This window comes from Carettochelys insculpta, chromosome 7 (assembly GCF_033958435.1).
Source record: "Carettochelys insculpta isolate YL-2023 chromosome 7, ASM3395843v1, whole genome shotgun sequence".
Taxonomy (NCBI): Eukaryota; Metazoa; Chordata; order Testudines; family Carettochelyidae; genus Carettochelys; species Carettochelys insculpta.
In genome coordinates, this window is record NC_134143.1 from 60,650,655 (window position 1) to 60,664,822 (window position 14,168).

General features: G+C 38.9%; 1 protein-coding gene across 1 annotated transcript in view; it reads right to left on the reverse strand.

Moving 5' to 3' along the window:
• Positions 1–350: 350 nt before the first annotated feature.
• ENO4 (enolase 4) overlaps positions 351–14,168 on the reverse strand; it is a 46,408-nt gene continuing 32,590 nt past the window's right edge. Inside the window, exons 8-13 of the mRNA XM_074999075.1 lie at positions 11,996–12,163; positions 9,353–9,478; positions 6,797–6,992; positions 3,741–3,808; positions 3,069–3,186; positions 351–894 (exon numbers count right to left, since the gene is read on the reverse strand). Of these exons, the coding sequence (XP_074855176.1) occupies positions 683–894; positions 3,069–3,186; positions 3,741–3,808; positions 6,797–6,992; positions 9,353–9,478; positions 11,996–12,163 (888 nt within the window). The 3' untranslated portion in view covers positions 351–682. The remainder of the gene's footprint in view (positions 895–3,068; positions 3,187–3,740; positions 3,809–6,796; positions 6,993–9,352; positions 9,479–11,995; positions 12,164–14,168) is intronic.

Below are 14,168 nucleotides of genomic sequence, written 5' to 3' on the forward strand. Positions count from 1 at the left end.
AGCCCCAAACTTCGAAATGGCCATGCAAATGGCCATTTCGAAGTTTACTCATGAAGTGCTGAAATATATATTCAGCGCCTCATTAGCATGTGGGCAGCCGCAGCACTTCGAAATTGACGCGGGTTGCCGCCACGCAGCTCGTCCCGACGGGGTTCCTTTTCGAAAGGACCCCGGCTACTTCAAAGTCCCCTTATTCCCATCTGCTCACAGGAATAAGGGGACTTCGGAGTAGCCGGGGTCCTTTCGAAAAGGAGCCCCATTGAGACGAGCCGCGCAGCGGCAACCCGCGTCAATTTCGAAGTGCCGTGGCCGCCCGCATGCTAATGAGGCGCTGAATATGTATTTCAGCGCTTCATTAGTAAACTTCGAAATGGCCATTTACATGGTCATTTTGAAGTTTGGGGCTAATGTAGACATAGCCCAAGAGACTTCACTAGGGTTCTGGTCTTCTTGTATCTACCTGAGGGAGAACCCCTTTGCACCCCTGTGGAAACTTTAGTTTGGTTCCATACGAGCACGATTCCCTCCTCACAAATCTAATAGCACCATCAGAGCCTAAAACTCCAAATCCAGTCATGTGGTGCTGAACACTCTGAACTCCTATGAACTTTAATGAGAGCTGAGGATGTTCAGCTGCTTGAAGGACTAGACCTTTGATACCTCCTTTAGTGTCAAACTGACATTAAGGAAACTCTGATGGTTTCACTTCAGTAGCCTCACTGAGATGGGGTGTACTACCAAGTGAGGAAACAGGATTCTGGTCCTGGGCCAGCAGAGGCTGAGTGTGCTGTGAAGACCATGGGCCTTGCTCTGTGAGAGGGAGTGCATGCAGAAGCTCTTCCCCTGTTTGCACTTCTTCAGCGAAAGCAACAAATTCATGGTTTTCTCCTGAACCTGCAATGTGGAAAAAAACAAACATACATACATACATCTCCGGATTGTTTGAAACTTGCAAACACTATTCTAGATTTTAATAATATAATCCTAAATGATACATGTATTTTGTTTAATTTAGATAAATATATTAATAAAGCACTACTTCCCTGGGCCTGAACTGCAGCTGGCAGAGCAGCTAGACCAGACAGCTAAAGGTATCAGGGTATCCTGAAATATTGATAAGTGCCTAATGGAATTTTCAGAAGTGGCAGGGCACCTTTTTCCCAGATACCTTGGCCCTTTTGAGAATCCCACCAGAGACCTACCTGCATCTTCAGGTGCCTAAAAAGTGAAAATACTTTGGCTCTTAGAGCCTAATGAGACTTAATTTCAGATGTAGCCGTTCACCAACACACTATTGCTTGTAGGATTGGATCAGAATCTTGGACCATAACAGCCCAAGTTTCTTAACTTTTAGGGCATGTTGACCAGTCTGCCCCTTCTCCCTGATCTATGTAGCGAGGGTAGTAATTGGGGGAAGATGCTTGTTTTGCTACTGGGGGTCTATTACTGTTAGAGCAGTATTACTGTAGGAAACTGCTGACGTTTGAGGTGTATTTTTAAAGATTTATCAATGCTTCGTATCTTTGGTTTAGTGTACTAAAGTACAACATATTACAATACTGATGCCAGTTAAGTTCATACTGCTGCACTTATCTGCCCTATCATTTGAAATGCATACAAGATTATACTAAGCGTAAAAGGGGGTCAACATATGTTTTGGCTATTACTAGATTTCTGTTACATTTTGTCATTTTCACATATGTAAACTTTTTTTATTGTTGCAGTCAAGACAATATAAAAAGTGGTGATGAAAGTAAGTAGTATATTTTTAATAATCTGAAATGTTAATAATAGGTAAACATTTTATTCCCCCCGCCCCAATTTCAATTGACAGAGTTTCTTTAACTGCCTCACCTTATGAATTAAACATAAGGAAGGCTATAACATTTGTAAAGAACATGTAGAGTACATGGTTGCTGACAGTTATCCTAGACTATAAGGCTGTGTCTACACATGCCCTCTCCAAAAGGAGCGGGCATGTTAATGAGGCAGTTTGGAAGATGTTAGACACAAATGAATATGCAATGCCTCATTAGCATAATGGCAGCCACATATGATTCAAAAGTGCTGCTTTTGGAACACATACCATCTGTGCAGATGGGGGCCTTTCAAAAGGACACCCCCCTCCCTGATTTTGAAAGCCCCTTCTTCCTAAAACCAAATAGGAAGAAGGGGCGTTTGAAATCGGGGGGAGGGGGGTGTCCTTCTGAAAGGCCCCCGTCTACACGGGTGGTGTGTGTTCTGAAAATGGCACTTTGGAATCACGCACAGCTCTCATTATGCTAATGAGACACTGCGTATTTATGTCAGTACCTCATTAGCATCTTTCCAACTGCCTCATTAAGGGGGCATGTACAGACACAGCCTAAGAAAAACCTAGTTAGTATAAGTATGAAAGAATGAAAATACATTACATGCTTCGCAGTTGTGTGAAAAAATTCTGAGATATTCAAGAAACTACAGGCAATCAAAGGAAAGACTTGGGGCCTTTATTCTCTCACATGGGTATACATCAGGAGTTACTCCACTGAAGTTAGTGAAGTTACCAGCATAAAAGTGGTGTGAGAGGAGATGCAGCCCACGTATCACATCCTGGTATACAAGGAGCACAGCTAAGGTTTCACATGCATCCTTAACATTAGCATTTCTTGACTTTTGAGTGCTTACTCATGCAACCTGAACTTGCTCAGCTTAGTATTTTGTAAAGGGAAGTTTTGCTTGTGACATGTCTGCTTTTGGCTAAAATTTTCTGTGTGGAAAATCCTTCACGTAGCTTTTTTATCTTACTTTTGCAATTGTGGGCTTCAGGATTCCAACCAATTATTTCTGCTGAAAAATGTGATGTAGGCTACACTACAAGAAGGGGACCACTCTAAATTCAGGGAAACAGATAATCCATTAGGACTACAATGTAGGTTGTGGCAAGTGCCATCCTAGTTTTTTGTCACTGCTTATTTATAGTCTTTTCATTCCCTTTCCCTCCTGCAGGGCAGTTTCAATCATTCCTCCTCCAATCTTTGTTCTCTTATTCATTGCAAGCTGAAAACAAGTAAGAAAGAAGCTCATACGCAGTCTTCCGTTCTTGGCCAGTTCTTCCTCTATAGCAAGAAGGCGGTTGTATTTGGTCACCCTCTCTCCACGGGAAAGACCTCCCAACTTGACAAACCTGGCACCCAAGCCAACAGCCTTGGGGCAACAAAGTGCACATTTTAAAATTCCACAGTTTATCAATGAAGTCATTTTATTCCTAGTTATTTAACTAAAGTAAACTCAATTCACAACAATACTTCTCATCTTTCTATGTAGAAATTAAACATTCTTTCAGGTAAAGAGGTAGTTGGAGTTGCACACTAATTATTACTGTCGTAAGAAATGAAATGTTATTTGCAAATACAATGGCAATACAAACAGACTAACAGAGCTAAGACTTACTATGCAAGATAGTTGTTACTACTCAGGAATAATTTAGTAACTCATTCACATTTTAACAAACTAATACAAGCAAATAGATAATACACACTTTTTATGTATGTTCTTTTTATCCTGTTTTAGCAATTTTCTTGCTTTTTGAAAAAACGAAAGTCCAAAGATTAACTCTTTGTAAAAGGAGACTCTGAAGGGGAAAAAGCCCTTTTAATAGATTATGTGCCTTTCTCAAACACAGCCTTTCTCCTAAATACCAGTTCACGATAAAAGCAATGGTTTAGCAATAATTGAATTGAACAGTTTTCAATACGTACCAGATCTACAAGGCTATTATCAGAAGATTCTCCAGCTGAAGTTCCTAATATAGCAATATGTTTTTGACCTATATAACGAGAGTTTTTAGACTCTGTTAGTAACGAATACATATTCTCGTTTTATACACTATAAATCCTCTGGCTCTCTCTGATGTTAAATACAAATAGGGGAAGATGAATTAAATTCCGTATTATTAGACAAGTACACAATAATATTGCTTTAACTGTTGCAATAGAAGAGTTGCCTGCATTCTTAGTAGGGTTGTCAAGCAATTAAAAAGCACTTGTGATTAATTGCACTGTTAAAAAATAGAATGCCAATTGAAATTTATTATATATTTTTTAATATTTTCTATAATAGCTTAAACAACATTGGCAGGAGATAATGCTGCCTCCTTTCTTGTTTACAATGTCACATAAAAATGAAAATAAGCCTTTGCATGGAACTGTTGTAGCCAGCACTGGAAGGTATTTAGCTGTTCACATGCCCTTTCATTAGGGGAACCATATCTCCCTGTCCCAAATACGGGGGCCGGGGGGGGGAATGGGGCGGCTCCTCCCAGCTCAGTCAAGCCCTGGGGAGATGGAAAGGAGGCAGCAGCTGCTGTTGCTCCCTGAAACCCTGGGGAAGCTGCAGCCCCGGTGCTCCCCGGGAGGTCCGGGGAAGCCACTGCTGCCAGTGCTCCGTGGGGAAGCAGCAGCCACTGGCCTTACCCTGGAGCCCCGGGGAAGCAGCCAGCCACTAGACCTCCTCCAGAGACCAGGGGAAGCACCAGTGACGTGTGTGGCAGCCACCCAACGCTCTCCCCCTGCTTCCTTGAGACTCAGGAAAGTGACTTCCGCCAGTAGGCAGAGAAGGTTGAGGGAGGAGGACCCAAATACGGGACAATGAATCCCTTTTTAACAGTAAGTGGGGACACCTTTTTGGCATCCCGAATATGGGACCATCCCTCCTAATACAGGATGGATGGTCACCCTAGCTTTCATACTTCAACCGCATTCCAGAGGACAAGTGTCCATGCTGATGATGGCTTCTGCTCGACAATATGCCTAAGTAGTGCAAACAGACTTCTCTATTTTGGTCATCAACAAAAAGTGATTTTCTTTTTCTGGGTTTTCAGGTTTTGTAGTTTCCACATCAGAGTGTTTCTCTTTTAAGACTTTAGAAAGCATGCTCCTCCACACCTTGTCCCCCTCAGATTTTTGGAAGGCACTTCATATTCTTAAACCTTGGGTCAAGTGCTGTAGCTGTCTTCTGAAATCTCACATGGGCACCTTTGCATTTTGTCAAAACTGCAGTAAAAGTGTTCTTACAACAAACAACATGTGTGGGTCATCATCCAAGACTGCTGTAACATGAAATATATGGCAGAATGTAGGTAAAACAGAGCAGGCGATATACAATTCTTCTCCAGGGAGTTCACTCTCAAATTTAACTAATACCTTTTTAAAAACAACAAACCAGTCAAGTAGCACTTAAAAGACTAACAAAATAATTTATTAGGTGAGCTTTCATGGAACAGACCCACTTCTTCAGACCATACCCATACCAGAACAGGCTTAATATTTTTTGTTTTGATAGCATATAGACTAGCATGGCTCCCTCTCTGTTACTTTTTTCAATGAGTGTCATCAGCATGGAAACATATCCTCTGGAATAGTGGTGGCCAAAGCATGAAGGGACATATGAATGCCTAGCATATATGGCACATAAGTACCTTGCAATGCCAGGTACAAAAATGCCATGTGAATAACTGTTTGTTTTTTCAGGTAACACTGCAAATAAGATGCGGGCAACATTATCTCCCTTAAGTGTAAACTAATCTGCTTCACTTCATGACAGGCTGAGCAAGAAGTAGGACTGAGTAGGCTTGGGGACATTGTTTTATTTCTGAGTGCAATTATATAACAAAAAACGTCAACAGTTGTGAGTTGTACTTTCATGATAGAGATTGCACTATAGTTCTTGTATGAGGTGAACTAAAATACAAATGTTTGCACTACAAATAAAATAAATAGTAATAAAAATAATATGAAGGAAGCACTGTACAGTTTGTATTCTGTGGTGTAACTGAAATCAGTATATTTGAAAATGTAGGGAAAACATCAAAAAATTAAATTTCCAACTGGTATTCTGTTGCTTAACAGTGCAATTGATACTGTGATTAATTGTCATCAATTTTTGAGTCAGTTGTGTAAGTTAACTGTGATTAATTGATGGCCCTGATATTTCTCCTGTTATCTTATCTTAATATGTTTTTCCAGAATGGCTAAGGTCACGCTTAACGTCTGCTCCCTAACTCTTATAACAACTGCAGACAAAGTTGATCATTGTGGCAATATATTAGAGATAGTAGAAGAGAGTTCTAGACTGTGGGTTTGATTGTAAATGTGTTCTTCAGAATAGCAGAAATGATTCCTCTTATCCATGAAAAGGAGCCCTCCCACCTCATGTAATTTAAATTCCAAAAGTGAGATGATGTGTTTTTTATTTTGTGGAGGAGAGGAACAGTTACATATATGAAAATATATCCATCATAAAGTCTCTGGGAACAAAATAACCTTGAAAGATGTAAACCCCAATAAGCATTACATAAAGTAATCACCAGGGATCAGTAACAGATAATCATTGTTATCTGTCTAGATTGCATTTGTGGACCAATCTGGATTTGTTTGTATGTTGCTGGTAACGTTACAGCTTTCTCTGGGTCAGCTTTTTGTTTGTTTGTTTGTTTGTTTGTTTTTCAGTTCTGGTGTCTAAATATATAAAGTTTTGCCCTAGCTTCAAAATACATACACATTGAAAACATACATTATCACTCAGGTTCATATGAAGCACTTGAACAGATTATACGGATTCCTTAATATTTTCAGAATATATGAACTCCTAAATCAATTTGTCTATCAAGCCAGGCTTTTTAACTTCTTTGAACAAACACTTTGCAAGCTGTCAATGGCTGTATTTAAATATGAAATAATACATATTTATAAATTGTATAGGTGTAGCCATGTTATGTATTTATTTCAGGATTTTGAAAAGACTTTTCTGCTCTCACCATCTAGAAGTCTGGTAAGTTCTGTAAGGTCAGATATCTTCGTTTGATTTGTATATTTTATTATAAGACCACTGCATTTTGGTATGTTTGCATTTTGATCCTCCAGAAGTTTAGCAATATTTTTGGATGCATCTTCTGCAATCAGATAACATCTGGAACCAAGAATATTGCATATATTGCTCCATTGCTGGACATCCTGTGAAAATAGTAAAGTACATGATTAGGTGCTTACAGGACAAATTTAGGAAAACAATGAAAAAAACCTGAGTGATGAAAAAAGTAGGGGAAAGGGAGAGGAGGGAGGGCAGAAACAAATCAGAGCATGAAATTTTGACCTCCCTAAAGTTGATGGCAAAGCAGCAATTGAATTCAATGGGACCAGAATTTTGCCCCAGGGTTATCCTTCACACAGAGAAATTATTTTTATTAGGAACACAAATAAAATATATCACTGCCATTTTGTTTGGCTATAAGAATTTTAATAGAGGCAAGAAGAGAGCTAGTCACAAGCAAAAAGCATCAGTGAATATACTACTGCAAAATGAACTGAATATAGGCATCTGCTAACCAGATTACACTCCTGCAAATTTGGTTAAAGGAAAACTAATCAAATATAAAATAATTTCCCATCACTTGATCCAGTGTAAAATATGGCTAAATTGCTAGATTTATTTATTTTAAAATCCATATAATTTAAACATGGACTAGTGAAACTAGAAGTATGAGCTGGTCAGTTTCCTGGGTCCTGCAAGCAGTGGGGAGAGGTGAAGCAAGCAGCAGCCTGGTTCTTGGCTCCTTGCCACTCTGGGAGCCAGGAAACTGACCAGCCCTCGTGGGCTGGTCACTTTCCCGGTTTCTGCAACTTAAGCGAAAATTTGAGTTATGCAGGGGTTGCAGGAACGCAACACCCGCATAACTCAAGGGTTTACTGTATAAGAATGGACTGATGAAATCAAACCTTATTAGTGACAATACTTGAGTTCAAATGTTTGTGGCAAAGTTGTGTTGTGAATATGCTTTGTAGTTTGGTTTTTAAGCTATCAATTTTCGATATTCTGCAGATTTCTGTATGGGAAAGCAAATGACTTCTTCATGGCAGCTGTCAGGGAAAGCTGGAAGATTTGGGAGCTAGAAACAATTTGGGGTTTAGACACCTTGGGAAAAGCGAGAATCAGTTTAGAACTGAACTGCGAGAGAAGCAAAACTAGCTGTACGTTTCTGCTAGAATGATCAACAGTGAAATAGTTTTAAATATTTATATTTAAATGGTAATTTTTAGGTTTCAGAGTTAACTCATTGAGATGAATGGGACAGTTCACTTCACCCAGAGATACTATTTTAGGCTAGGTACAGATTCAGGAAGACAACATTGCATTGGTTTACCCTTGGTTCACATTTTAATGTTGGTCTTCATAAGCATGAAGGCTAGAAAGATACACTGTTTTTAAATGAGTGCTTCGGGATTTTGTGCACAATTCTACTCCAACGGATGGATTCCACATTAAATTATGTGACTGCAGAACTGTGAAAAACAGATTTCCCTGGGTGTAGTTGGGTTGAGGTTCTTTTTGAAATATGGCAATCTTAAATATTAACATAATTGGAAATAATGATTAAAACACTGACATTTAAATTAATAGAATCTGTCCCTTTCATCCATATAACTATATGTATCTGAACATTATATTTAATATTTTCTACTTAATTATAATTTATTCATTTGCCAAACCCACTGGTCTTCTAATTTTGATTTTATTGGTAGTTGTTAATCTACTATAGCTAATTCTAGGTGTTTCTGCCACTTCTTTTAACTCTGTTGAAAGCAATGCTGTAATATTTATTTGTAAGGTTTATATTGTAATATGATTGTAAATGTTGGCTTGAGTATCATAGTAACTTATATAATCAGTAAATGAGTCTCAGGAGTATGCAACTACATCTAGATTTTTTTCTTGCTGCCCAAGTATTTTCACTTTTGTAATGCATCTGAAATACTATACGAACATACAGGAAATTATGTGTAATTAAAATGCAGTGGCTTAGCAAGTGAAATCTTCCAGAAAGTCATTTTCATGGGATTCTGTAAAACACATTATTGTGAATCTGCATTAGGCTCACATTAATCAGGATTAATTTCTATCAGTGTCATGTCAAAAGTATACAAATGTAGGGCCATTATCACCAATTAGTGGACCCGTGAAGAAAGTCTGACATAAATTTTCACAGTGTATGTGTCTGACAGGAGAATGAAAAATGCTATGTTTTCCTTATGGTTTAATTTTTGGTAAATGTGTACAAGCTCCATGAAATTCTTCTCATGGTGCCTGATAAGTACACCTGACCTGTGAAGACTGTTAACAAATGGCCTATGTGTCATATGCATACAACTTAAGCTTTCAGAATGAAGAATAAGTAAGCTATAGGAGGTATATAAATGTACTAGCCCTCTGGATAGGAGGTAATTTCACCTAGAACTGTTTATCTATGGCTTCTGATTTACTTTAGAAAATATATTTCCCAGAGCATTACTAAAAGCTTTGTAGATATATGTCTTACCTCTTTCCTCAGGGGATCTACTAATGCAATAACGGAGGGGTATTTATTAATTAGGTCCACATACATATCAACCATTTCATCAGGACTCTTGAGTGTTCCAATCAATATTTCGTATTTTCCTTTGGTCTAAAAACATAAGTTAAATATGTAAAAGATAAGAACTGAAGCAATTTTGTGGAAAATAATTACCACTGCAATCATGCAGATCCAGTGGCCACAAAAAACTCTTGAGGTGAGGGCAGGGTATTCCGCCATTATTTCAACCAACAGACTATTTGCTATTTGCTCAGGCTTTGAATAAGGTGGCCGTAGTTTATCTCATGCTACTTTTAGATCTCTGCATGTCTCACTGTTGCCAACTCTCATGATATTGTTCTGAGATTTACAATATTTTGCATTTTTTCTGAAAGTCTCTGCTGCTCAATAAGGATACTGGACAAAACCCTCTACTTTCACCAAAAAAACACCCGAACAAACAAATACCAACCCCCGGCCCAGAGCAACACCAATAAAAACCTGACAAACATCACATTTCTAGCCCTAATGGTTGCAGATAAAAGCTTGGAAACATGAAATGAGGGTATCCTAAAAGCTCAGAAAGTGGAAATAAAAATAAAAGAACTAAAATATACTGGATTTTATGCCACTCTTTTGATTTGTGGCACCTAATTCAGGATTTTTGCACATTTGGGGTGTGTCTACATAGGAACTAACTTCAAAGTTAACTTCGAAGTTAGGCACTCCATCAAAGTAGCCAGCAAAGACTCTAGACGCATTTTTCCTTTACTTCAAAGTAAACTTCGAATAAGGGGCTCAACTTCACAGTCCTTACTCCATTCCCAGGAATGGAGTAGAGCCCTACTTTGAAGTTTAACTTCGAAGTAGGGTGTGTGTAGATGCTCAGCTTCGAAGTTGCTTACTTCGAAGTAATTTTTGTAGTGTAGACACAGCCTTGAAATTGTCAACGTGAGCACAATTAATGGCAGAATTCCAAACTACACCAGCAAAGTTTAACCTTTCATCGCTTCTGAACACCATTCATATTATGACCCTTGCAATTTTTAAATCATGTAAGGTTCTGTTCATCTCAAAACAGTATTTCTGCATGTATCAAATTGACCTTTGTATCATTTCTTTACACACCATAAGTGTCTTATAAAATGTTAAGCAGTAAAAATGAAAGGTTTCTATCAGAGGCAATACTCACAGCTCATAAAATACTATACCAGACAGAATAGCACTTAATCTTTTCTAAATAAAAAGCATCCCAATTAATTTCTGACCTTTTTTAAACAATGCCAAAATACTTTTCAGAATTTTTACCTAAAATAAATAAAACTGCCAGAGTTATAAACACTGCCAAAATAGGAATTGTCATAGAAATGTTGACAGACAATTACAAGTTTCCTACATATTCCTGTACCAAGCAAAAACAGGTCTTTGGGTACACTGTGAAAAAAACAAAAGCAAACCATCTGCAGCAAAATGGGGTCAACTAATGTGGGTCCACACAGGCTTATGCTATGGGGCTAAAAATAGCAGTGCAGGCATTCCTGCTCAGGCTGAAATCAAGGTTCTTGAGGTGTGTAGGGCCTGAAAGTATACCAGATGTACAATACAAAAGAATAGTGTCAACAGATTACAGGAGGAATTCATTAAGTTGCAGACTATGAAGATATTTAGACACCTTTAAGACAGGGTGGGTAGAAGCTAGGTATGTTATCTGACCATTGGTATGAAGTAAGGCACTTTTATAACTAGGACTCGCATCTAGTTTCGATCATAAGTGAAATGAATTTGATTTGCTCAGTTTAAATAATAGTGAATATTAAACCAGATTGCTACAACTGACAAGGAATGATCAGAAAGGTCTCAAAGAAAAATAGGGTAATGCCAGCTTCCAAAATTAGCCTTTCAGCATTTACGTTCTAAAGATCAAATACTGAATAATGGGATATGCCCCATGTGGAAAGGGATGGAAAATTTAGCCACAACTGTCCCACATGTCTCTGAAGTAAGCCACAGCTGCTACATCATTAGGAGGAACAGCTGCCATAGTCCATCATGCCTTGCACCATGAATGGTTTTATTCTCATGTATCCATTCTGTTAGCAGGTATGGGTATGTCTCATCACACTAGCTGCCCATCCCCCTTGTTCATATGGAGAACATCACTCAGACTTCTGCTGTACCATTAGTACATAAGGGGATGAAAAAACTGAGTGGTCTTCCTGCAGTTTGCTTCCCTCCACTAACATTTCTGCTATGTCTAGAATGATGCACTATACCTGCGGCTCCATGTTCAAACCCTAGTGTTTCAGGGCAGGGGACCAGCATTCCCTCTAAATTTTTCCATTCATGGGCAGAATAAATTTTATGTGCACCAAGGCATGTGCAGAAGTGCACCACCAACAGAAACATATGATACCTATTGCAGGTGGGCTCTGGGAGCTCTGCTAACCAGCTGGATAGTACCTGAATCTGTCTGGGGTGGCTGCCCATGCACTCAGCGTACAGGGAACGCTGCAGGGGACCTTTGTCGTATGTTTGTATGCTGTCTAGTTACTATAAAACAAATAGAAACAGTGTTAACGACAAGCACTTTAAAATTAGTTAGAGAGAGAGAGATTAAAAATAACTTACATAGTCCATCAATTCATGAGCAGCACAATTTATTGCTAAATGTACATCAATTCCTAGTTCCAGACCTAGATTTCTGCAAGCTGTTTGTATTAAGATCAGAGGTTGTTCTAGGCTATCACACCCTGTTATTAAGCATCCCAAGTGGGATATTCTCTTTAAAACAGGTGGCTGGAAATAAAACAGAAACAATACTTGTATTAACATGTAAATAGCTATAGGACAGTAGAATTTTAGTCAACCTCAGCTCAGAAAAATATAAAATTCTCCTCCCACAAAAGACGCTAAAAATCTTATGGACAGTGCACTGTATCAGTGTTTCTCAACCTTTTTTTTATAATGTATCCCTTCTAAAAAAAATGGTACATAAGGGGATGAAAAAACTGAGTGGTCTTCCTGCAGTTTGCTTCCCTCCACTAACATTTCTGCTATGTCTAGAATGATGCACTACACCTGCGGCTGCACGTTCAAACCCTAGTGTTTCAGGGAAGGGGACCAGCATTCCCTCTAAATTTTTCCAATCATGGGCAGTATTTAAAAAAAAAATATCCCCAGTACCCACAATTTTCAGGCATGCAATTTTTTTCTACCATTTCAACACATTTGTTTAAGCAAGTTAATTGTAACTGGTTGGTTGCAAGAAATTGTCTATAGGCAATAAACTTCCCATCGTACTTATGACTGTGCAAAGAGGATAAATAAAAGAAATTAGATGAACTTAAGTCCAATTTTTCATTCGTACATATGTATATATTTTTATGCAAACATCAATGAACAGTGATCAATGAAATTACAAGGAAAATTACAATTAATGCAAAATTTGAGCTTGTTTGGATGAAATCAAATGTTCATACCTAGGTTTCAAATTGCTGAGGGCCACAATTAAATCAATGTTTCTGATATGGTTTCCTGTGTACTACCTTTTTCCAAAGCTAAAGTTTTATTGTTTCATTTTCACAGGAATCGGTCCATTTCAAACCCTTTCAGTTGTAATTATGAATACTAAAGTAAAATTGTACATATAGCCATTTTATCACTTACTTCAGACAACAAGCATACTATTCCAGGTCCAGGCATTGCCAGGTACCCACTTTAACTCAATCCTCCTCCCTGCCTCCTGCACCCCCAGCTCCCTGCTTTAACCCAGTTCCCCGCTCCTCTCCTTCAGAGTCAGGTAGCACCACCAGTCCTTTAACCCAATACCCTCTCCTCCACAGCCTGGCCCCCACACTCCGCTGTAATCCGATACCGGAGACTCACTGAAGCTGTTGTCACCGTCACAACTCGCTTCTCCCGCCAAGCGCTTGGGAGGGATGTGTGCACAGAGCAGCTCACAGTGCTCATGCAGCACAAGGCGTTTTATTGCTCAAAGAGCTGCATATGGCTCCAGTGTGGGTACCCTGCCCCCGGACTTCTCTCGCATACCCCTAAGGGTACATGTACCACACATTGAGAAGCACTGCACTATATAACAGATTCCCAAAAGCTGGTCCAGGGAAGGCAGGCTTGTCTTTGGAACTATGGCTTAGTGCCTTGGTGCTGGTTCTCCTGCATCCAGCTGCTATAGTTCATTAAAAGACAGACAACATACTGCTAAGTCTCTCTTAATATTGCCTTTCCACAAAAGTAAATCTTGTAATTGCCAAAAGACTGTTATGCAGTTACAAATGGGAGTTGCTCGGCACACCCGTGATTGCCTTTGTGGAGCACCTCCCTGCCCAATTTCCATTTAAAAGTGATGTGTACTATGAAAAAGTTTTCCTTGCTGTAGATCATTCATTTTCCACACAACTGTTTCCTTTTCCATCAATGGCATTTACATTTTAAATTCACGTCCCACTCAGTTATTCTCATCCATTACCCCAACATGACACCAATGGAATGGTCAAGTGGTAATACATCTTTTTCAAGCCCTCATGAGGAAACAAAATGCTGTGGTTAAATATATCTTCATGAAAACTGTTAATCTGTTGAACATTAGGTATAATGTTTCTGATGTGAGACTAGATTAGCCATAAGCCAATTATCACTTAAGCAAAATTCTCAGCGTTCTTTGGTGTTTAGCCAGCTACAAAAGTAGCAGTGCTTTATAAACTCTACTGCTATAACTTGTATGTAATAAGTAAGTGTTGCAGCCATGTTAGTCCAAGGATATTAGACAGATAAGATGAGTGAC